The following is a 25,787-nucleotide window of genomic DNA, read 5'->3' as shown; positions in this document are numbered from 1 at the left end:
AAGCCTTGAAAATGTACAACAATGTTTTTTAATCAATCTTCCCTTTTCATTCCATATAATCTATTAGCCATCAAGGCTCCTTGATTCTCCCTATTTGACATCCCACTTGTCACCTTCTTCCCTTCTGTTCCTACAGGCTCTATTTACCTCAGAGCTCAATGAAAAAATATTTATAAAGTATCTACGAAGAATAAGAAATTCTGCTAGGTACTGGGAATAGAGAAAAAAATGAAAACAGTCCTAGCCCTCAGTTTACATTCTTGTGGGAGCTACAGCATTTACACATATAAGTGAATACAAATTATTCTGAGAAAAGAAAGAACCCTAACAATTGGATGATCAGTAAAAGCTTCCCAAAAAAGGTATCTCATAAACTGAGCCTTGAGGAAAGGCAAGGATTCTAAGAGGTAGAAGTAAAAAGGAAGAACATTGGTAAAAAAGAACAACATTCAAGGAATACTATAAGAAAGCATAGGAATAAAATATACAAAACTCAGATTAGAAAAAAAGCTAACAATTCAGTTTGGCTAAAGACCAAGTATAAGAAGGGAATGATTTACTACTACAAAAATTAATTTACAGTCTTAATGCTATGTCATAATTTAAAATACCATTTGATAATGCAAATTACAAAGAGATATTTAATATATTTTGAGAAAAGAATAAAATTCATTTCTAAAATTTAAAAAAGATCTAGAATATCAAGGAAAATAGCACTTACAGACCCCAATCTATATCACAAGGCAGCAGTCATTAAAATTATCTAGTATTGGTTAAAAAATAAAGAGTTAAGTCAATGGAACAAATTGAAGAAAGGAAAATTGGAAACAATCAAAAACAGTAGCCAAGTATTTGAGAAGCCAAAAAACATAAATGATGTGGGAAAGAACTCCCTATCTGATAAAAACTGCTAGGAAAACTGGAACACAAGGAGCAGAAGAACACTGCAGGAGATGGCAGGGATGGTGACTTTCACAGTCCGGCTTCTACTGTTATCTCTGCTGTAATTCTCAGGAAGAGAATAGATCTAGTTCATGATGGAAAATGTTCCTCTGAGTGAAGAATAATTTGTTATAGATTGTACCACTAACTCAGAGTGATTTCATTCTATGCTTGATCCAAAAAAACAACTTCACAACCCAGAATTTTCTTATTAGGTGCCAAGATGATGCCAGAACTGTATGGAACAGGAAAAAGCATCCTGAATTGATTTGCATATAATGGAGATTGGAGAGCATCAGACACTTATTAGAATTCCACTAAGTACCTAGCTTGGATGTACAATAACAGTCTTCATAATGATGACATTGTGCTTAATAAATGATAGGGAAAGAACTGCTCTTCTATCCACAGGGTTACTGTAACTGTCAAAATAAATACATACCAGGGACCTATCAAGAACTTAAGTGGGAAATGTGTACTACCTCTCATAAAGTATTCTAGGGGGATTGGTGGGACATAAAACATAGATGATGAAGAGGCCTCAGAGCATCTACAGCATCTATTGCCCCATATCTCTATATTTTCTACATTTTTTTTCTGGAGTCAGACAAATAAAATAATTTAAATGTCCATACAAGCCAAAGGATTCCATGTGTGGCTTATATCCCAAGGAGATACTAAGGAAGTCCCAATATGCAACAAAATATTTATAGCATCACATCAACTTTTGGAAACCAAAGAACTAGAAGCAAAATAGATAGGCACCATTTAGGGAATAGCTAAAAACTCTGGTATTTAAAAAATTATTTGTTATATGAGATGGTTCTCTAGGATACAGATGAGTAAGATGAGTGTATTTTCATAAAATCCAAAATTTAAATTTTTTTCAAGATAGATCTTCAGAGAAGAAGATTGCTAACTGACTGAATCCAGAGAATGAACTATTTGCAGAAAGATATCTAAACCCTTTCACTACAGGAAGATCCAAAATGAACCTTGGGGTGCAGTTGATTGAACATTTTTTTGAACGTGCACTCTTATGCCAGAGAAGACTGTCCCCTAATTGGCTTTTGTCAATGCACCCAACAAAACATTGGTTTATTGTCTCTCTCTCTCCTCTATTTCCCCTAATCTACAACTATTGTAGTTTTCCTCTTAGTGGGTAAAATTTTGTATACACTTGCAGTTAGAATTTTTTTGGATGCAGGACGCTTATGTTTAGTGATCAATTGGGGAGACTAGTCCCCCAATCATCATCAGGGGGGATTGTGAATTTTAAAATCTCCATCTTGCTTTGTCTAGCACCCAAATTGTGCATACCCACACTACACAGGCATGTGCTAGTCAATGACAAATCAGAAATAACTAACTGCCCACTGTAAAAAATAGACTCAAACTCTGGACTTCAATCCCCACAAGCCCTTGCTCCACTTCCCCAAAATGCTTTGTAATCTCATGGAATTCTGAGGTGGGCAAGATCGAGAATGGATTTAAGCTGATTTCAAAGGCTTTTAGCTCTCTCTTGGACTTCCATTTTGGAACAGACGTGGCTCTTTCCATAATGTAGGTGAGGTCTTGTCTAGGCCTCTGGCTTAGGCATGTGTTTTTTCTTACTTGTATATTCTTAAATTCTCAACCATTAATAAACCTCATAAGATCTTTACAGTTGGCGACCTAATGGGAGAAAAAGACTCTCAATCTCCTGATTCTTTTCTGATCTTTAGTTCAGCTTTAATAGCTAGTGACTAGAAATTTTTTTAAGCCACATTTCTCCAAGATGCTTTTTTAGAAAACCATCTTGATCAGCTCCTGCCTGCAGCCCCCGATCCTGACCTCTCTCCATCCTCACCTGGTCCGGGCCTCTCTGGCTCCTGCTTCTGCTCCTGGCCTCTCACCTGGTGCCCAAGCTCCCGGCCCTGTTTGTCTGTGCTCCGGCTCCCAGCCCTGCCCACCCCGTGGTCTTTCTCTCGCTCACCTGGCCCACCTGATTCAACCAATCACCTGGTGACCTGCATGCCCAACAAATCCAGTTCTTTGGAGCAGATCGCTCGGGACTCATTTCTATCAGCTGGTAAAAAAAAAGGGGGGGGGGGGTAATTGGCTCCATGTGGGCGGCCTGAGCTCCACATGGACTGGGGCAGGAGGAGGTATCAGAGGAGGGGAGAGAAAAAAAAGGGGGGGAAAGAGGAAAAGAAACAGACTTTTAAGCAGGAACTTAAAAGGTAATGGGCAGTTTAAAAGAATACCCTTTGACTGTTCTGGTAATTTCACTGATTTCACCTGCATGCCAGTAGAAAGATTCAGCCCAAAGATTCAACTTTGAAGGGGCAAATGGGTGACTCAGGGAACTGATAGCCAGGCCTAAAGACATGAGGTCCTGGGTTAAAATCTGGCCTCAGACACTTCATGGCCATGTGGCCCTGGATGAGTCCCTTCAACCCCATTGCCTAGCCCTTACTACCCTGCCTTCGGACAATAGACATTTAAATGGATAATTAAAACAAAAACAAAAAAACACACACCTAAGGAACTTTAAAGACTGGAGGTTATGATTTTAAGGCATTTCAGACTCCGATGGTTTATTTAAAAAATCTCTGTATTCTATTGCATTTTTCCTGATTGTTTTGCTTAAGATATAACTTTGTGATTTTAAGTTCATATATTACTGGATTCAATATTATTCTGCTATACTGTTCATTTAATGTACTGAGTTTTAAAATTCTGTTGTTTTTCCCCTGTAACTGTGCTGAACAAATATTATTGAATAAGCCCATATATGAAAAAACAGCTTTTTTCTATTTTGGCAAGGATAGATGGACTTCAGAACTGATTACAGTTGCTATACAACCTTGGAAAATTTAATATGCTAAATATCTCAATGATTTTAAGGGTTTTTTAAATATGATTTTTGTAATTTTTTTTTAACAATCTCTGGTCATTTTTGCCTGCCCCTACCATAAGGTAAGGCCCATTACAGTAGCTGAAGTGAAATACATTTTATAACCCCCAACCTTCCCGCATTTCTAAATATGTGAATGGAAGTTGGGCAGTTAATCTCAGGGCATTTGTATCCCTAAAAAGCCTCCAAAAAAGAAGAATTTCTCATTTATACTCTTCAGCTCACTACTTAACTTCTATCAGAATGATATATAGATTTCTTGATTATGTTCTTAACCCAAGATGAGTTTTATTATGTTTAAATACCAAGGTTGAAGGATTGCTACATTTGTATAAATGTGTGACAAATGTCCATCAATTCATAGGTTTTTTTAAATGCCATGCAGCAACCTGTGTGAAATATGATAGTGTGTTTGTTTGCAATTGTAATTAATTGGGCTATTGAGAATTTGGGGGATATTGATAACCACATATTTATACCTTGTTCAATTCATTTGTCATACTCACAGTAGAGCATGGCCAGCTACAAAGAGGAAATGGATCTCATTTTTGGTGAGAAACTCTTGTAATCTTTATTTTCATAGCTGACACAGTGTGTCAATGATTATAAGCTACATTTTTGACTTTTTTAAAGCTCTTTTATTATTATATTTTTCTTGCATGTGCAATATACTTTTTCAGGTTTATTTTTATTTTTTTCTCTCCTTTTTATATTTGAAGCACATGTCACCAGTATTAAGATTTTCTTTAACCTTTTGATTTTTCAGTACTACAAGTTTAAGATACATTTGCTAATGCATGCCCTAAAAAGCTTGTGACTATAAAAACGATGCCACTAATTATTTAAATAAATTATGGGACTTTGCTTAATGATTCTGTCTGATTCCAGGACAAGATATACACAAAAGAGCCATTGCACAGAGCCAAAGAAAAGCCAATCCAGGATGGATTGATACGCTTCTAGGCCAATACAAAGGTCTTGAACCTAGTGTGAAGACTCGAGGTTATTGTGTTTAACATTGTTAGATATGGGTTTTCCTTGTGCCCACACTCACTCTGAAAATACTCACAGATGAGTTTCCTCAAACTTGGCTCCTACTTGGCTTCTATAATCTGGTCCCCTTTTCTGCCTTTCATAGTGTGGTACCTTTCTGTAGTCCTGGCTACTGACTGGGTAAATGCATAATTCCTTAGATCATTTTGATTAGGTAGGCCCTGATTCAAGGACCTGTTATAGATTTATTTTTCTTTTACTTAGAATTTTTTTCACCTAAGACTTTGATAGTCTATATTTTCATCAAGAGTTTTTTCTTTTTTAATTTGGATTTTTCTGATATCTTTTTAATATCTCTTTCCAAATGATTCATATACCTCATACCTCAGCCATGCATCCCTAAGTGATCCTGTATTTGCACCCTCTTAACGGGGGGAACATAAAAAATATCATTATTTAAATTACAAAGTTTAAATTCCTTTTGAGAAGAATTTTTGGTAAAGAAGATGCTACTTCCCTGAATCCAGAACTGAACTGTTGGGGAAGACATAATGAAAATGCCTTCAGACCACAAGCTGCACAAAAATGAACTTTGGGTGTAGTTGATTGAACATTTATTTGTATGTATACTTTCATGCCAAGGGGACTGCCCCCTAAACTGGCTTTTGTCAATGCATTCAGCAATTATTGGTTTTATTTTTTTTCCTCTTATCCTCAAATTACTGTAATCTTTAAATTGATTATGTTTTCATGATCCTTTGGGAAAAAAATTAATTTTTTTCAAATGATCCAACGTGAGAATGTAAAAAATAGACTCGAACTCTGGACTTCAATCCCCACAAGCCCTTGCTCCACTTCCCCAAAATGCTTTGTAATCTCACGGAATTCTGAGGTGGGCGAGATCAAGAAGGGATTTAAGCTGATTTCAAAGGCTTTTGGCTCTCTCTTGGACTTCCATTTTGGAACAGTCGTGGCTCTTTCCATAATGTAGGTGAGGTCTTGTCTAGGCCTCTGGCTTAGGTTCATGTTTTTTCTTATTTGTATATTCTTAAATTCTCAACCTTTAATAAACCTCATAAGATATAATACTCCTTGCAGAGAGAAACTAATTTCTACCTGCCTCAGTCTCCCCTAAATTTTAATCTTTACACCACCTGGGCTGTCCTAAGCCAAGCTGGAGTCATCATTTGCACTTGTGAGGCACTGGAAGTGAGGTAGGGAACAGCCTCTGGAATTCGCTCACTTCCTGTGGACCGTGCTAGGTGGCAGTTCATGCTAGGAGCTTGAGGAGGGAAGAGGCCCACAGACAGCTTTCCTTCAGATCAGTCACGTGAGTCAAGGACTGATTCTCTTCTTTACCTTGGCCTTTGGGCCTAAACTCCCTCTGGCTCTGCCAGAAGGTTGAGTTAACCTTTTTCCCTTTCCTCTTCTCTCCTTCTCTCCCTCTCCTTTGTTTTCTTACTCCCACTGTGATTAAACCACCATAAACTTCATTCTGACTTGAGTGTTTCATTTTAGGTATTTCATAAGTAAATTCCTTGGCAACCATAAATAATATTATACCAATCTTTAAAGGTGATTTTAACAATCACAGTAGAGATCATGGAGGGAAAAGTCACCAATAAAACCTTTTTTAAAAAAAATTAAAAGAGAAAGAAATAGGAGTTAGGAAAAACACAGAAAGTTAAACAAATTTGAACTTGAAAAGATTAAATGATGATCATAAATTAATATGGCTCTACAAGTTCTCTGAGCCTGAGACAATGCTCTAAGATATTTCAGATACATGGTGATCTGACTTAGTAGAAGGAGTTCACAAAACCTCTGAAATCACATGGCCTCTATGAATGTAAGAATAAGATGACACATTAATTATTGGTTCTAGCGTGCTGTTCCTTTCTCTGTATATATCCATTGTGAAAAAGGGATTAACTCTTCCTTTCCCATTTTTAGATTTAATCACCAGAACCATATATACCCCACTTATTCTTAAGTATGGGGAGGTCTGTGACCCACGTGTGCTATAGTGAGTGATGAATCAGAATCAACTGATGGTCCGCTGAGCAGTCCTAAGCAAAGCTATCACTGTAACTGGTCCACGTAAAGTGGAAGGAAGGCACAGGAAGTGATGAAAGGAAGTGTCTTTAACAGTAGCAAGAACTTCCTGTGACTAGCTCTTTCACCTTGGAACTTGACCTTCAAGGAGCTCCAGTTTGGGAACCTCAGACTGCTCTATTCCCTTAGAACTACCACGTGGGAGAGTGAAAAAGGCTGACTCTCTTTCCTGGCTTTCCTGGAGGTACTAGCCTCCAGAGAGGCCCCTCATCTAGGAGGAAGCCTCATGGCTAGAACCCTTGTTTAATTAACCTCTGGGCCCCCTTTGCTGGGACCTCTGAAGCCCTGCCTAGTTCAAACCAGGCCAGAGTAATTATCTACTTTCTCTTTTATTTCTTTACTTTTACTCTTTCTCCATTTGTAAATAAACCACCATGAAAAAATCATTCTGACTTGAGATATATTAATTTCAGCAACCATATTCATATATTTAGTCCAACCTTTATTTTTTAAACCTTATACCATGTCATAATAAACCCTGAACAGTAACCTAATCAAATTGTAAACCAAGCAAAAAAGTGATAACATTTCAATAATTACATTAGTAAGGATACAGAATAGCACACAAAAACTGATGAACAGCAAATTCCTAAACTTCATTTTAATCAATAACTTTTAACTCCTCCTAAATAAGTCTGTCCTCAAGTAGCTCCCAAAGAAAGGACTCTTGAGTTTCATCTTTTTCACCTATAGGTAGAGGAGCTAATGAACAGAATGAATGACCACACAAATAAATCAATCTGCAAAAATAAAAAAAAATTCTTTAAAAACAATCTTTAAATTGGAAAATTAATTCCAGGACTATCCTGGAATCTAAGTTAGAAAGAACCTCAGACATCATCTATGGATACAGGTCAATCAAAATCATACTCAAGCAGGAATCCTCTGCAACATTAGGCAACTGCAGGACAGTGGGGAAAGATCAATTTCCCTTATTAGTAGAACAATTAGAGATAAGTAACTTAATGTCAAGATCCCTCGGTTTTCTCTCTGTAAAATGAGGCTAAGTATAGCCACATATAAACTTCCTCAGGGTCCTGAGAATGTTAACTGAGATAACAAAAATTTATAAATATGAAGATTATTAGTATCCCTAACAGAAAAGCCATCTATCTTCCACCTGAGGTGGTTTTATTTTTGTCCTTTGGCTGGAACACAACAGGTACCTAACAAATCCTTGATGATTGATTGGTCTAGTGGTAGCGAATTCACTATGTTCCTAAGACATCCACTTTTGGAAAGTTTTCATTTTAGGAGGTTTTTCCTCAAAAATAACAACTTCTGAATCTATCCAATTTTAACACATTATTCCTAGTTCTGTCTCCAGACCCAAAAGAACAAGCATATTGCAAGAAAAAAAAATTAACCACAAGAAACATATATGAAGGATTTCAGTTTATCTTAGATGATTTCATTTATACAGGTTTCCCAAATTAATACTATTAAAATATAGAAAAGAAATGAAGAATTTGCAAAGATAGAGGCTTGATTTTGCAAATCAAGGTTGGCTCATGCAACAGAACAAAGAGAATGTTACAAAGGAATGTCAGAATTTTTTATAAAAAGGACCAGAATGCTGGAGAGACTCTAGTTCCTGTCTTTTTGGAGCTGAGAGAGACCACTTCCTGCGAGGAACTAACTGACTTTCTGTGTGAAGCCACTGGACCCTGACTCTGTGATTCCTCTTTTCCATCCATTTGATCTACACTGAGAGATTTATCTACCAGATATCATCTGTTCCTGAAACCTGATTGCCAGAGTCTTAAATGTATCAGATTTAATGGCAAAAGCCAACCTGAGAAGCTAAAATCTGTCTGTCGTCAACTAAAGCCTACAGCCTCTTGCCTGGATTCTGTGGGGAACTTTGCCAGTTACTCCACCCTATTTGAGTTACCTGAACTATATTTCCTCTACAAATATTATTTTGGGGGGCCACTAGATAGGATAGATGGGATTTAGGGTTTTCAGAGATAGACAGAATAGTTTTAAAGAGCTTCAAGTGCCAGAAGAGAACCCTGTGAAGGGCCGTAGTTTGGGGAGATATATAGATAGAATTATAGCTTAGGAAAATTTGGCCCTCCTTCCCTTTCCCTCTTTCAATCTTTTAAAATTAATCCTTTTGTTCATAAGGAAAAAGCACAGGTCTGAGACCTTCCAGTCTGGCCTTTCTAGCCTGACCCAGACAGAAATACTAGAGTTATAAACTTAAGATCTTAAAAAGTGGAACAATTCACTTTTTTCAATACTCTTCCCTGAATATTCCTGTTGTATATTCAGGAAAGCTAGCAAATGCTATCAATATCTAAGCCATCTTGGAGAAGATGAATAAAGTCCCAAACTAAATATATAAAGAAATGAATTTTGCTTTGTTTTTGCAAATTGAACTCCAACTTCAAGAGATAAAATGGGGATCTTTCTGATACCTTGAAAGACTTTTTTAAAGATTGTTTAAACCTACAGAGAAGTAGAACCTATAGCTTATCAATCAGGAAAAATTGCTGTGAGAATACAGGAAAACCTAGAAGAAATGGGTTTGTCCTGAATTTAAAATGCAAATATCATAATAATTTAGAAGAGTCATATCTTATACTACATATCAGAGGCTGGAATCTTATTTTTCTCACACCCATTTGTTTCTGTCAAAAAGGTGAAAATCCACAAAACAGATCTGCTTCTGTTCCCATCCTACACTCCTTTGGAGATTTCTTTTAAAACCCTCAGTACTAAGCAAGCAAAAAAATTCATACACGTGTATGCATGTAGAAGTATTATAGATATGATATGTAACATACTTTTTAACCTATAAGTTTCATGCTGATAATCAGATTAAAGAAGAGTTGTACATAAATTCAGGAATGATAAGAGTTATAACTGAGAAATTAAAGAGATATTAGAGGGTAGGAAGAGGAGAGAATATCACAATTTTTAACGATAAGAGTAAATAATGTTCTCCCTCACTAGAACATTCCTTAATCAAGACTATAATAATGTTCTGACATACTGGACACAATGCATTTAACTAAGTGTGGTCCCCCAGTTAGCCATGGGACTTATTTCTCAGAGACTTCTTTTTTAAAGACACACAATTCTCATTAGCATGGGGAGCTCCCAGTGAAAAATTTTCCTCTGCCAAAGCAGATCTGCCTTTCTCCAATTTCTAGTTTAGAAAAATCACTTGTGGCATTGAGAAATTTATTGTCTTCCCTGGGGTCCAATGACCAGGATGTATCATAGGCTTTTAATAAAGCATCTCAAGTATTCCTTTGTATCCCCAGCATGTAGCACATTTTCAGGCACACAGCCTAAGCAAGTAGTAAATACTTGTTGACTTCTAAACTCCAAAGTGACCTTTCTATCTACTATACTATGATACTGCTCACTTAATTAAATCTTAGAACAGGACTGCTCATAACATAAGGTTATGACTGAAAATTAAAGTAGAGAAAATTCATGTAAAAGGTCCTGCACAGGCTCCTCAAAACTATATCTAGGGCATCTTAAAAAAAAAAAGAAAGAAAGGCATGCCCCTTAAGATAATTAGAGCCTTCTCAAAAAGAATTTTAATGAAATACAAATGACAACTATAATTATAACTAGAAATAAGTAAGTAGCCAAGATAGGCTGAGAAGGACAGGTGGAATGTGCCCAAACCAGTCAACACCCAAATCAACAAGTCACAAGGCCTTCTGAGAAACCAAAACCTGACACTTGGTCTTTCAGACCTAATTGCACAAAGAATAAAAAAAGCAAAATATGTGTGCTCAAGAAACCATAAACAGATTCAGTGTTAAAGAAACCTTCTACTACTGGGATTGATCAGAAAGACAACCCATTGCTTCCTCATTGAAGAAGTGTCAACCTTTCTTATTTCAATTTACACAACTTCAGAGGGATAATGACCAATAATGAGGATACCACACTGTGGATTTAGAGAGTTCACTACACCTTTTTTCAAAGTCGTTACCTGTACATTATATCATAGGATCACCACAACCACAAAAGGAAGTAAAGCCGCTAAGGTAAGCATTATCCCCATTTTACACAGGAGGAAACGGAATCACAAAGATTAAATAATTATACTCAAGCAGACAAGTATATGTCAAGGTCAAGACAAGAATAAAGATTTCCTAACCTTCTATTCAGTGTTCTTCCCATTATGTGCCTGAACACCACCTAAGGCACATAGAGAGAGAGATATTTTGAGCTATAATGAATATGGCTTTGCCTTTCTTTGTATGCCACAACCTTCACCACAGTACCTTGCACACATAATCATTTGCTAGACTGTTCAAACATCCAACCTACAACATAATAGGAAATGAACATGCCAAAAAAAAGAAAAAAATTCTAAGTTAGTAATGCAAGAGCAAAATTCTTTTATCTATATGACACCACTTTAGAAATCTAAAGAAACTCCAACTTCACTCCAATAACTATCTAGAATATGTTGGCATTAAATTAAAACAAGAATTTATGATATGCTATTGGTCACATTTATTTATCCTCCCCTCATACCCTAATGGAGCCTAGGACCCTAAACCCAAGAGTTTCCCAGACCATCAGCCTTACAATCCCTTTGAACAAAGAATCTACCATTTTTACCATCAGCAACACCAAATACTAATTAACACTGATGGGCTTATTAAGAGGCCCCAAAGTCCTAAAATGACAGTGCTGCCCAGACCACCAGTCCTGCTTCTTTCTCAGTCTCTACAGCTAGCATCCAGGAAAGTAACACCTATGGAGATGTAATATGGTAACTACTTATACAAGAGCAAAACTTTCCCCTCCTTCTTCAGGAATCACAGATACTGAAGTCCTAGAAAAGAAAGGTTCTTACTACTGTCAAATGGTTTAATATCAGAAATAGATATGATTTTATAAGTGAAAACAACATTAAAGAAAAATGAATTACCATGTGTTTGACACCAGAACTCTAAGGATCATGGGTCCCTTCCATCTAATATGCAGCTGAAACTTTTTATGTTTTTTCCCATTAGAATGTGAGCTCAAGGAGAAGGAACTGTCTTTGCTTTTCTGTTTTTATCCAATTCTTAGCATATTGCTTTGCACATAAGGAAGCATTAACAAATACTTTCTCATTCAAATTAAATTAAAACTTAAAGATTTTTTAGGAGATAAAGGAAAGGAGGCAGGTGGGTATCTCAGGGGATTGAGAGCCAGACCTAGAGATAGGAGGTCCTAGGTTCAAATCTGGCCCCAGACACTTCCCAGCTGTGTGACCCTGGGCAAGTCACTTGACCCCCATTGCCTAGCCCTTACCACTCTTCTGCCTTGGAGCCAATACACAGTATTGACTCCAAGACGGAAGGTAAGGGTTTAAAAAAGAGAGAGAGATAAAGGAAAATATAGTCTGCCCATTAGCAAGTTCTAAATTCTGAAGGAAAAATTACAGAAGGAAAACAGAGGGAATTTAAATAAATATATAATATGTTCTTTCAGACAAATCTTGTGCTCAAGAATTTCCTAATTAACTTGCATCAGCTTCCATGGTGATATAGTGCAAAATTCTCAAAAGCACTGCCAAAGTCTCACCCTAATATAATCTAAATGGCAATTATGCCTACACATATTGCCCCACAGACCTTGAATTATAAACTGCATCCAAAATGGAGTTGCTCTCTGCTTGAGGTCAATTCAACAATTAATAAAGAGTCTAGGTGTTTTTTCTTAAATTTTGGCATAGGGAAAAAGAATTTAAATTTACACTACTCTAAGCACAATAATAAAACTAAGATGAGATCAATTCTTATAGGAATGGCAATAAGAGAAGTATCCCTCTCCTTAACTTACAATGTTTCCTGTCCATACAATAAATAGTATGCCTTATTTATAAATGACTAATCTTCTCTAAAGTTCTTTTGGGACTAGTTATGACTTGATTCACACACACACACACACACATACACACATACACACACCAGCCACAATACATAAAATACTCTGCCGCCACAATACATAAAATACTCTGCCAATGGTAGTCCTACTTTACAGGGTAAAAAAAAATCTTTAAAGAATGAAGCCTACTTTAACATACTGTGAAGATAGAATTAACTCTCCCTTTGTCTATTTTTAGTTAATCAAATCAAGAACTTAAAGTGCCCCTACTTAGTAGCTAGCTAACTATTTGGTAAGAGAACTCACAAGTCACTTACTAGTTCACACCCCCAAAGGCCACAAGCACTGCAGTGCTAGGCAAATTGAAAGATAGTAATTGGTTCCTGTGAAGAGGGGAAGAGACAGGAAATGAAGTGGGGGGAAAAAGGGGTATAAAAGAAGAGACCAACATGGTTTGGGCTCTTTACTTCCTTGGTTTTGGAAAGGCTGCTTCCTTGGAGAGACTCTTCCCTTGGATTCTATCTCGGTGAGACAAGAGACATGATTTTCCCTGCAGTCATTCTGCATTGGTCGAACCCTGGCTGAAGACAACATCAGGAAATCCACATGGAGATCGAGGTTGGGGAAGTCTCTGCTGGGGGCTGAGCCAGACTTCACTGAAGCAGCACTTAGGGCTAGACCAGGCTTTGTATCATTCCTATATTCCCCACTTTCACTATCTCTACCTAGTTGTAAATAAAAGCTTCAACAGTCATTTTGACTTAGGGGCTAATATTTTATCATTGACTACCACTTTTATAACTCTCATATTGAGTCAAAGTCTAAATTTAATTGTTACACTACATACACACAAAACCATTATGTCATTCATTCCCCACACTATGCATCTTGTGTGAAGATGGGATTAACTCTCCCCTAGCTATTTTTAGATTTTAACCATCAGGAATTTATACACACCACTTAATCCTTAAGGGGGAAAGGGACTAACATGACAAATCAAAAATGAATGACTGCCCCCTGGGCAGTCCAAAATAAAGCTAAAACTGCAATTGGTCCACAAGAAAGTAGAAGGAAGGCACAGGAAGTGATACAAAGAACTATCTTTAAAACTGGTGGTAACTACCTATAATCAGCTGTTTCAAAAGCCTTTGAACTTGACCTTGAAGGAGCTCTGGCTTGGGCCCTCAGACTCTTCTTGGATTTTTCCTTAGAACCACCACATGGGTGAGTAAAAACACTGACTCCTTTTCCTGACTTTTTCTGGAGGTTCTAGCCTCAAGAGAGGCCCCTCATCTTGGAGGAGGACTCATGGCTAGAACCCTTGTTTAACTTACATCTGGGCCTCCTTTGCTGGGGCCTCTGAAGCCCTTCCTGGTTTGGGCCAAGCTGGAGTGATTATCTACTCTCTCTCTTATTCCCTTACTTTCAATCTTTCTCCTTTTGTAAATAAGCTACCATAAAAAGTCATTCTGATTTGAGTAATTAATTTGAGTGACCACATTTCTCATAAATTTAGTCCAACCATTTTATTTTAACCCTTACATTCTGGCAATCCACAAAGATTGTGATGAGTACCCTCAATCTCTCACAATTTTTCTTGGCTTTTCCTTCATTCTGTAAAAAACCTCAAGTCACCTCTTTGTAACTGGTTCTACAGTTCACAACTGCCAGAAAGTTGAAACATATTTTTTCTCTCTTTTACCCTTAAAATAAATAAAACACAGTTGTTGTTGTTTATCTTAGAGGCAGGGCCCTGAGACCTCACCTGTGGAAAATGCTTCCAACCCCTCAAGGGAAAGCTACTCTACCCCATACAAAACTCCTTTAACTAGCAGCCAAATAACCTCCAAGTAAGGGAGAAATTTAGTGGGCCCATCTCAGCGGTTTGTTATTAAAGAGAGTGATTATTATACCTTGTTTTGTTCCTGGAAGTCTACTTTCCCTTTTTCCCATCCCCAGGTGTCTCTAATATTAACTTAAGTGAGAAGTGAAAGCTGGTGAGATCAGCTAAGATAAGCAGTGTTAAAGTAAAACAAACAAACAAACAAAAACAGGGGGCAGCTGGGTTGCTCAGTGGATTGAAATTCAGGCCTAGAGATGGGAGGTTCTAGGTTCAAATCTAGCCTTAGGCACTTCCTAGCTGTGTGACCCTGGGCAAGTCACTTAACCCCAATTGCCCAGCCCATACCATCTTCTGCCTTGGAGCCAATACACAATATTGACTCCAAGACAGAAGGTAAGGGTTTTAAAAAAAAAAAAACTAGTCCTTTTTTTATTCTGAGAGGCTTTCAGAGCCCAATTAAGAGGAAAAGGCAATCTATAAAAGAAAAAAAAAACCTTTATGCCATAGGCCAACTCAGAAAAGCAGCATTTTGCTCAAAGAGGTCAGCTCATGTTCCTAGCTTTTTCTCTAACCTCAGTCTCAGGCTAAAGACTTTGTTTATCCACCTGCCCTCTACCCAGAAAGTTACTTGGATTAAGGTCTAAAAAAGACCACACCCTGACCCTAACCCCTAGCCAAGAGAAAATCCTAACCAATAGCTCCATCTACTGCCAAAAAACAAAATTACATGCAGTTTAATAATTAAATTTTAAAATGTGGTTAGGGCAATTAAACAGATGATTTATCAACAGCATAACACAATTTGGACAAACATAATTTCTATTCTTTTTAAAATAGCTCATAATCAAAGAGAACATTTCACAATGGATCTATTTAACGCTGTTCCTGGGGATACTTATAACAACACAATATATGGTATTTAATCTGTCTCTCTTTAAGAGAAACTTGACAAATGCCCTATCTAGAGATACACATAAGAGATTCATCTCGGTCTCATCCTATATGATGCATTTATTGTACTGTAAGATGCATTTCATGTCCAACCCAACCTCCTACCACTCATCTAATCAATCAACTAAAAGCTCAGCTTGAGAATAACTCAACTGATCTTTACAGAAGACTGGAAAATATGGAGAATTGGGGAGAGACCAAAGCTTTTATGAAAAGCATTGAAAAGAACTTAAAAAAAAAACCCTAGATTAAGAGAAATTTCTCTCTCCATACTTCCTCAATATCAAAGTCAATTCAGTCTCTGTCCCACCCTGCCCTATAAAATTCTCCTCCTACTCAACCTACTCCCTTCTCCTGCCCAACCTACCACTCCCCAATCCCTTGATGTCTCCTATCCTCCTTCCTCTGACCCAGCCTTATTTCCCCTGCCTAGCTAATTTCTCTCCCCATCCCCTGCTGCCTCCTATCCTTCCTACTTTCCCTCAGCTCCTTCCCCCCCCCACCAACACATCCCCCCACCTCTGCTACCTCCTATACTTACTCCTCTGCCCCAGACCCTTTCCCACCTGCCAAACCCATTCTTTTCCTCTGCCCCTAACCTCTATGCTCCCTCCTCTACTCCAGCTCCTTTCCACCCTACCCAACCTACTCATCCCCCTGCTTCCTCCTATCCTTTCTTCTCTGCCCCAGCCCCTTTCTTCCTACCCAACTTGTCCCTTCCCCAGCCCCTGCTGCCTCCTGTCCTTCATCTTTTGCCCCAGCCCCTTCCCCCTGCCCAATTCATTACCCCTCCTTCTCCTTCCTCTCATAGTTTTGACCCTCACTACTGTAAATCTTGGAATTTCTCCAGTGTTTTTTCTGATACAAACGTACTAAAGGGATTAGTCGACCCAGCAGTGTTTTTAGAATGGGTTGTCCTTTGGAAAACGTCTACTATGATTGGTAGATGTAAGGACGTAGGGGAGGTGACATAGGAGAAAAACCCCTATATAAGAAAAAGCAGAATCTCTTGAAAGTCAATCCTTTTGGAAAATCTCTTGAGAGAGGCTCTGGAGAAGGGAAGCTCTTGGAGGACAATCTCTAAGGAGGTCTCGCTGGAGTTCATTTGAGGGGACTCTGTCCCTCTGGAGGCTCTTTAGAGAGGCCCTTTGAAACAGTCTCTGGCTGGAAGGCTCTTTGAGGAGGACTCTGGCTGGAACTCTCTCTGAGGAAACTCTGTCACTAGAATCCTTGCTTAGACAGACCTTGTGGTGAGTGATAAAAGACTGACTGACTGATCTCTCTCTCTTAAGACTCAGGTCTAGGCCATGTTGGCTTAAGGCCCTTCATACTTATTTCCTTTTTCTCTCTTTCTCTCTTTTCTTTAATTCCTCATTGTATTATTAATTAAATTCTCTATAAAACCCAGTTGACTTGGGTATAGTCATAATTGGGAATATTTCCCTGGCGACCACCTTATATTTGATTTAAAACCAAGACACTGTAGTGAAACATATTTTCTGCGGTCACAATTTACTCACCCACTCTTATATCTATTACAATTTATATCTTCCGCCATTTTAACTCTTACAGTTTATGGCATCCAATCTTTTAAATGTCACAGTTTATGTCTCCAACTATTTTTAAATCTAACACTACACACAACCCCACACCCTCAGCTTACACACTCCTCCCCCATCCCTTACCAACCCCAGTGAAAACCAAACATGGAGCCTAGAGGAAGGAACACAAAATAACACAGTTAACATCTTATTCCCCCTAAAGGAAGTGCCCATCTTCAATAAAAATGGAGATGTGGTGTCTTCAAACACCAGACACCCTTCACCCCCCCTCCACAAAGATCTAAATAGATTCAAACAAGACACCTTTTAAAGAAGAACTAATTGTAATCATTAAAAAAAAATTGTAGAATATTTTCAAAACATTTGACCCGGGCTTGCTGGACATTGAAAATTTATTAGAAATTTTTTTTGACAAACAGAGAGAAAAAGAAAATTATCTCTCATGCTAATCAAGAGCAATTTAGGAGAGAAACTCATTGGCCAACTCAAGACCCCAAATGAATCCCCAATATTAAAGCAGATTACACAAAACTATGCCAGGACAGAGAAGCATTATTAATAACCACGAAAGCTTGCTCTAATTGGCCTTATACATGATCAGAATTGGAAAGGACAAAACAAAAAAGGTATAAAAATCCAACCAAGTTTATGGACAAACTTATTGAGCTGGGGAACAGATATATAGACCTGGACATGCCCAGAGATATTGGACAAATACATAGATAATTCATTGAGAATTGCAGCACAGTGGTCAAAGACTACTTTTAGACTAGCTGCCTGAATTGGGACTCTATGGATCTTGAGGAATTGAAGAGGGCAACAGTCTTTGAAGAGGGTAACAGTCTATGTTGTTAAGGGCCATGGACAAAACTATGTGAACAATGAAGCAATAGAGGCCTTAGGTAAAGAAAATAAAATTTTAAAAGAAAAACTAGAAAATCAGGGAGTGACCCTAGCCTTATTGCAGGAATCCACAAATCAATTGTTAATGTGTTGTTACTGTGGAAAAAAAGGCCATGTAATGATGGTCTGCAGGAAGTGACTCTAGGGGAAAAGGAATAATAATGACTTTAGAAATAATAACTATCAGAATCATAATGACAATCAGAATAATAACAGTGCTCAAAATGAGACAAATGATAATACACAAAAAAATACCCAACAACAATATATAAAAAGTGGAACTCGTCCACAGTAGTACCAGGGTGAAAATCTCCCACACCATTGGGGATCCCAGAAGAATATCCAAGCATCTTTATGAAAGTGCACTGGGGTGGGGTAAGGACCTTAGAATCAAGAAGTAAACCTTTGATTTTCCAGACCCTGATATTTTAATGCCAATTATCCCTCTACATTCCCGCACACAGAGTAATGAACCCCACATTACCCTAAAAGTGGGAAACTCGAAGTATGATTGCCTCTTAGATAGTGAAACATCTAGATCAGTCCTGTTGGGTAAACAAGATACAAAATCTAACTCCATTGGATCTCTAAATGTAGTAGGTATATAAGGAACGCCTTAAAAATGCCCAAAACTTTCTCCTCGCATGGCATGCGTGTACCCTTAACTAAAGAACATTCTTTTCTTTTAATGCCTGAATCCCCTACAAATCTGCTGGGAAGGAATTTATTATGTAAATATAAGGCCACAATAACTTGTGCTCATGATGGCTCTATGTCATTAGAATTACCTGAGAAATCTTTAAATTTGCTACCTGTACTTCTCTCACAGAGACAGGAAGTGAAATAGTCTCCCATCTTTGAAATACCAGCTGATATACCTGAGACTCTTTGGGCCAGTAGAACTTCTTAAATCAGTTGTTCGGATTCAGATAAAGACAAAAAGGGGACCAGTTCCCTCCATTCCTCAATACCTCCTATAAAAAGAGGCAATTGAGGGAATTATCCCAGTAATAAATTCATTAATTGAGCAAGGAATAATAATTCCATTTAAATCATAATACACCTATTTTACCTGTTAAAAGGCCGAAATTAGGCCCAGATGGAAAAGTTGTATGTTGATTTGTCCAAGATTTAAGAGTTGTAAATAATCACATCATAAAAAGACATCCTGTGGTTCTAAACCCAAACACAATAATTTCCTCTATTCCCAATACAGCTACCTACGTAACTGTAGTGGACTTGTGTGCTGGGAGCCATCAGGCCACAACAACTTGACAGAGTCACGTGTGGTAGCTAGGAGGCCACAGAGTGGCTATTGGCAAGATGTGACTGCCCACTCAGTCCCCCTTGTATAACCTCTCTCGTTAATATCCCTTACCTATGGAATTGACATGATTACTATTTACCCTAGTCTCAAAAGGAATAATGCAAGAGCAAAATACCTGTACCCTAATTCCCCAAAATATCACCAAAAGATCAGACCCTCAAATCCAACAGCAAAAGACTATAATGGGTTAACTTTTACTTAGACACATAATCCCCAGTAAAACCGCAGCTATAAGCCAAGCCCAGAACTTTCCCACTCACAGAAACCTATTCTCATGAAGCCAGCACACGAATCAATCATAAAGGCCCATATAATAAGTACAGGTACAATACAGGTACACTAAGCTTCAATATCCCTCAGTGACTTGATTTCACAAACCAGTAACTCAGAAACTCCCTAGTAAACCCTGAAAAATGATCAGTCTAATATCAAATCTAAATTATGTTCCCAGTACCTTTCAACCTCAATGATATGATTGTTCAATTGTCTTTTAAGAACTTTTTATTATTTATTTTTGTTAAAAGAAATAAGTAATTTTCCTTGATTTTTTGTAAGCTTAAAACTTCTCACAGGGTGAATGAGAAAATTAAGCCACCTGTGAAAAAATAATTTATCTTAAGTGAAATCTTTATGCTGTCAAGAATCTGAAATCACAAGACAAGAATATAGAATGTTAATCGAGTGATTTGTTAAAAGTTAATGTATCACTTTTCCAATTATCTCCATTTAGACATGTGTGTTAAGTAATGTATCTGTGTGCCAAGAAAATGAGTATGAAAATAAACATCAAGCCTGGAGATGGCGGAGGAGCTATCAGCATTCCCATGACCGTAAAGACACAGCTGTCTTCCATTTATTATTTTCTTGATTGATCATTTACCACTTGTCGGGAAACCCTGGAGTTACAAGTGAGGCTGGACCTTACCTGTGGCACTTGTGCTCAGCTTTTTTTTTTTTTTATTCCTATTCATAAGGATTAAAGGAATATATTTGCTTTTACCAGAAAGGTTCCCAAGGGACCTGGTGTTGTTTGCCACAGAGGTATGTGGAAAGCCCTAACCTGTTTGCACAAATTTTGAGCCAAGACACAGATAATATAAAATTTTAAAACAGTAAGATAATTAAGTATGTGGATGATTTGCTCTTGGCCTCACAAAATGCCAAATCATGCCAAGAAGATAGCAAACATCTTCTTTTAGAACTACATAAAAGAGGCCACAAGGTCATGAAGGCAGAGGTTCAGTGGTGTCTCACCAAAGTGAAATATTTAGGGTTTATTTTAACTGCTGTTAACCGTTCTATTTCTCCTAAACTCATTGAAAATATTCAAAAATTGAGAACTCCCACTACTAAGATACTGTTGAGAGCAATCTTAAGAGCAACAGGGTTTTATAGAAAATGGATCCTTTGTTAGGGGGAAACTACTAAGACCCTTAGAGCACTAACAAAAAATTCAGTTTCTGAACCACTTAGATTAGAGCCAGAACACCTGTCAGCTCTGAAAAATCTAAAACAGGCTATCCTGTAAAAACATTTACTTTGTATGTACATGAGTAGAGAAGGGTGGCTTCAGGTATTTTAACCCAAATTTTGATACCGGTTCAGCATACAGTTACTTATTATTTGGCCCAGTTTGACCGAGTAGCTTCAGGAGCACCACCATGCTTTAGAGGTATAGCTACCACAGCTTTGTTAGCAACAAAAACTACTGATCTAGTATTAGTATGTCCATTAACAATTATGAGTCCACATAAAGTAGAAACAATGTTGATAAGGCATAGAATACAGGCATTTTCAGATCAAAGTCTCACGAGATATGATGTAACCTTGTTAGGCAATGAAAATACTTTAAACATTGTGTTCCTGTCACCCTTCTGCCTAATTTAAAAATTTCAGGATAAATGTCATAGTTATGGAACACAAGTTTCCATGGCTGAAAAGCCTGGAGATAATTTCCTGGACACTCCTTTAGACAACCTAGATCTAGTCTTATGGTTCTTCTTTCATGAAGGATGGCATACATTACACTGGAGCTGCTTTAGTCACAGAATTTGCAAATGTATTGTCAGCTTCACTACCCTCAAATATAAGTGCTCAAGATATAAAACTTAAAGCTCTAAAACGTACCTGTATAAATGCCAGAGACAATTTATACAGATTCCAAATATGCAACTGGAATTTGCCATGCAGAGGGTATGTTATTGCTTCAGAGAGGATTTTTAACCTCAGCTGGAAAATCTACACCTAATACAAAAATTATTAATGAAGCTATTTCTGCTTTCCAGTTATTCAAAGCCCTAGCCATAGTTCATTGCTCTGTCCATACAGATGGCGCTGACCCTGTCTCTAGGGGAAATGACCTGGCAGATACCAGAGCAAAGCTAGGGGCCAAAGAAGGTCCTGAATTAATTTTAACTTTTACAACAAATAATGAATGAGATTCATCAATTTCCCGTAGTGAAAATGAAGTGGAGAACTGGAAGCAAAACAGATTAAAGGAGTACAGATGTCATCTGAAGAAAAACCCCTGCTCCCTAGAAGTTTTTATCAACAAATCTGCCAATCTGTGCATAAAAACAGTAACATTGGTACCCAGGGCCTTGTAGGCTCTGTTAAAAGAGTATGGATAGCCCCTATATATATATATATATAAATTAGAGTGCCTAAAGTGTGTATAGCCTGTCCTACCAGTCAAGTGTTTAACCAACATGCCTTTCATGGCAAAGCTTCTGGTGTGCATCCTTTAGCTTACATAACTTTTCAACATCTTCAAATAGACATCATAACTATGCGAAATTCTGGACAGTATAAATTTTATCTAGTCATAGTGGATCAACTGATCAGATGGCCAGAAGGATTTCTTACTGCCTGAGAAACAGCAGCTTTTGTTACCAAGGAACTGTTAAAAGAGACTATTCCTAGCTTTGTTCGACCAGCACACATTGATTCAGACAGAGGAACTCATTTTACAGATTCGATCCTGTCCTAAATTTATTCCTGTTTGGGGATAACTCCTAAATTCCATGTACAAATATCACCAGAGCTCAGGCCAAGTTGAAAGAATGAATAGAGAGCTTAATACTATGGTGAGCAAATTATGCACTGAGATGCATTTGAAATGGTTTGAAGTTCTTCCTCTAGCTTTATTTTATCTCTGAAGTAGGCCCAGGGGAGATCTATACATCTCACCAATTGAGATACTATTTGGACATCCCCCTATACAGACTATGCCTTTTTTTTTCCTGCATACATATCACTGTTAGGGGGAGATACTTCTATTGCTTCCTATATACAGAAATTGCAGCACAAATTGCATGAATTCCATGAATCTGGTTCTGCAGTACAAGCAGGACCAATAGATTTTTCACTTCATGACCTGAACCCAGGAGACAAGGTGTACATAAAGAACTACAAACATACTGGAGCAACTCAGCCTTCCTGAGAAGGGCCATTTCAAACATTTTTTCACCACTCCAACAGCTATAAAAATTGGAGAAAAGGTCTCTTGGATTCATTGCTCACATATAAAGAGAGTACCTTCTACTGAGACTGACTATATAATGTCACAGGCATTGGAGACAAAAAGTCCATAGGCAAGTGGACACTGTTTTAGGGAATACATTGAATTCCTGAAGGTTTATTTTTGTAAAAATGGAGATTTGAACCCTGGACTTCAATTCCCAGAAGTCCTTGGCAATTCCCAGAATTCCCTATAATATCACCTGAATTCCCACCTGGGCCGAGAACAAAAATTGTATTTAAACTGACTCTCTGCCTACTTCACCTCTTCCACTTCTAACCACATGCAGCTCTCTACCTAGCAGGCAAGATGTAGAGTAAATGGTAATGAATGGGCTCTGGGTCTAGGCACATGCTTTTCTTATTTTGTATTTTCTTTATTTCTTAATCTTTAATAATTTTATAATAATCTTTTAACCTCATAAAAATACAATACTTATGGAAGAGAAACTAATAAACTAAATTTTTATTATCACTTTTCTTTTTGTTTTCTCTCTCTCCTATTTCCCTTTTATCTTTTATTATTGTAGTTTCCTCTTAGAAGGTGTAATATTGTATGCACCTCTAGTTAAAAGATTTTTAGGGGTACAATATGATTATCTCAAATGATCCTTGGTGAGACTAGTCTTCCAAAGGATCACAGGAGTATAGTGAAGATAGGACTAAATCTTCCCTATTTTTAAATTGTAGCCACCAGGAATGTATACACCCCCACTTAATCTTTAAGTGGGAGGTTAGGGGGAGGTCTATACTCACATGTGCTGGTGAGTGATAAATCAAAAGCAACTGACTGGCCCCTAGGCAGTCCAAAGAAAAGTCAAAGATGCAATTGGTCCACATAAAAGTGGGAGGAAGGCACAGGAAGTGGCGTAAAGAACTGTCTATAAAAATAGTAGTAACTTCCTGTAACCAGCTTTTTCGCCTTCAAATTTGACCTTGAAGGAACTCAGGCTTGGGACCTCTGACTACTCTTGGATTTCCCCTTAGAACTACCATGTGGGTAAATGAAAAGGCTGACTCCTTTTCCTGAGTTTTTCTGGAGGTACTAGTCTCAAGAGAGACCCCTCATCTTGGAGGAGGCCTCGTGGCTAGAACCCTTGTTTAATTTACCACTGGGGCCTCTGGAGCCCCACCTGGTTCGGGTCGGGTCGCAGTAGTTATCTACTCTCTCTCCCTCTCTCATTTCCTTACTTTCACTCTTTCTCCTTTTGTAAATAAACTACGATAAAAAGTCATTCTCATTTGAGTAATTAATTTTGGCGACCACATTTCTCATAAATTTAGTCCAACTTTTTTATTTTAACCATTACACTTGCAAAAATCTAAGATAGTTCAATGTTAACATGAACCTTTATTATATGCTATAAATTAAACAAATTCCACCAGCTTCCTTTAGATCCAACCCAATCAGTGTACCTAGAACACTAATATGCATTAAGCAAACGAGGAATTTTGAAAACAGCAAGAACAAGGTTAGATCTAAAATAAACTTCCTAGAAAGCTGAAATAAACTTCATATACTCACAGGTATGCTCCAGATCTGCATTCCATCACTGTACCCAATCATAACAAGCAAAGGTGGTTCATTTCCTGTGCCATGTATTTCATGAAATTCCATATTCCTTGTTGTATCTATATTAGAATTAAAATATTAAGGTGGAAATTAAAGGAAAGAAAGCTCAATTTAAAAATATAACTGGAAGATTAAAATTTTGAAAATAGTACCAGAAAGCTAAAATTTTAAATCTGATTATCTTCTAAAACTGAGGTAGTATAAAAAATATAAAATTTTCATATATTGATAAATGTCAAATTAAAAGAGAACTAAAAAAGCACAAAAAAGGGGCAAAACCAAATGCTAGAGGTAGCAAGGTGGCTCAGTGGATACAGAGCCAGAGTTGAAGATAGGAGGTTCTGGGTTTAAGAGTGGCCTCAGATACATCCTAGCTGTGTGACAATGAGCAAGTCACTTAATACCAATTGCCCAGCCTTTGCTATGTTTTAGTCTTGGAAACTGATACTTAGTATCAATTCTAAGACAGAAGGCAAGAGTTTTCGTATATTAAATGCAATGGAAAAATAATAGGATCAGAGTAAATAAAATGCTACCAGAGTTCAAAGAACAAAAGAATCATTCTGGGATGTGGTAGTCAGGAAAGAGTGAAATCTGAACTAAGCATGAAAGGATAAGTGAAATTTTTTTGACAGTAAAAGAAGGACATTGCAGTTTGGGGGGGGGAATAGATGACAACTCCAAGGAACAATTTCAGGGAGGCAAAGGACAAAAAGAATGAGCACTATTATCATTTAAATTTCCAAATAACTGCTTAAAGAAATATTAAGAATAATTCAAAGTTTATTTTTATTACTTTTATTATTTAAAAAATAATAATACACACAAAGGTAGCTCCATATAAATGGAGATTTTGAACCTTTGACTTCATTCCCCAGAAGTCCTTGGTATTACCCAGAATTCCCTATAACCTCTCCCGTGTCTCCACATTGGAGAAATCACTTCATTGGTATTTAAGTGGCAGTAACGTCTCCCACATTCTCTTATTTTTTTGCATGATGTAGCATCAGCAGTAATATTGGTGAGGTGGGGAAAATTTGAAAATGACTAACCAGCCATGGGCACGTGGTTTTTATTTTGTATCCTCTCTTTTCCTTGATTTCTAATGATCCTTAATAAAACATCATAAAATGTAATATTTTTATTATTAGATATAAATTTAATTTTTACAGTTTTGGCAACCACTAGTCTATAGTTCATACACAAATTATTTTCTTTTATTTGGATTTTTTTTTGATGTTTTTTCTCTGCCAATTGATTCATATACCTCATAACTTGGCCATGCATCCCTAAGTGATCCC

The 25,787-nt window shown here is 37.4% G+C and overlaps 1 protein-coding gene across 1 annotated transcript in view; it reads right to left on the bottom strand.

Moving 5' to 3' along the window:
- The window catches only part of BCAS3 (BCAS3 microtubule associated cell migration factor), a 957,541-nt gene that overhangs the window by 895,717 nt on the left and 36,037 nt on the right, over positions 1-25,787 (bottom strand). Inside the window, exon 6 of the mRNA XM_056814655.1 lies at positions 24,439-24,545. Coding sequence (XP_056670633.1) covers positions 24,439-24,545 — 107 coding nt within the window. The remainder of the gene's footprint in view (positions 1-24,438; positions 24,546-25,787) is intronic.

Source organism: Monodelphis domestica, chromosome 2 (assembly GCF_027887165.1).
Source record: "Monodelphis domestica isolate mMonDom1 chromosome 2, mMonDom1.pri, whole genome shotgun sequence".
NCBI lineage: Eukaryota > Metazoa > Chordata > Mammalia > Didelphimorphia > Didelphidae > Monodelphis > Monodelphis domestica.
Note: the sequence above shows the minus strand (reverse complement) of the source record. Positions and strands in the feature narration are given on the sequence as shown.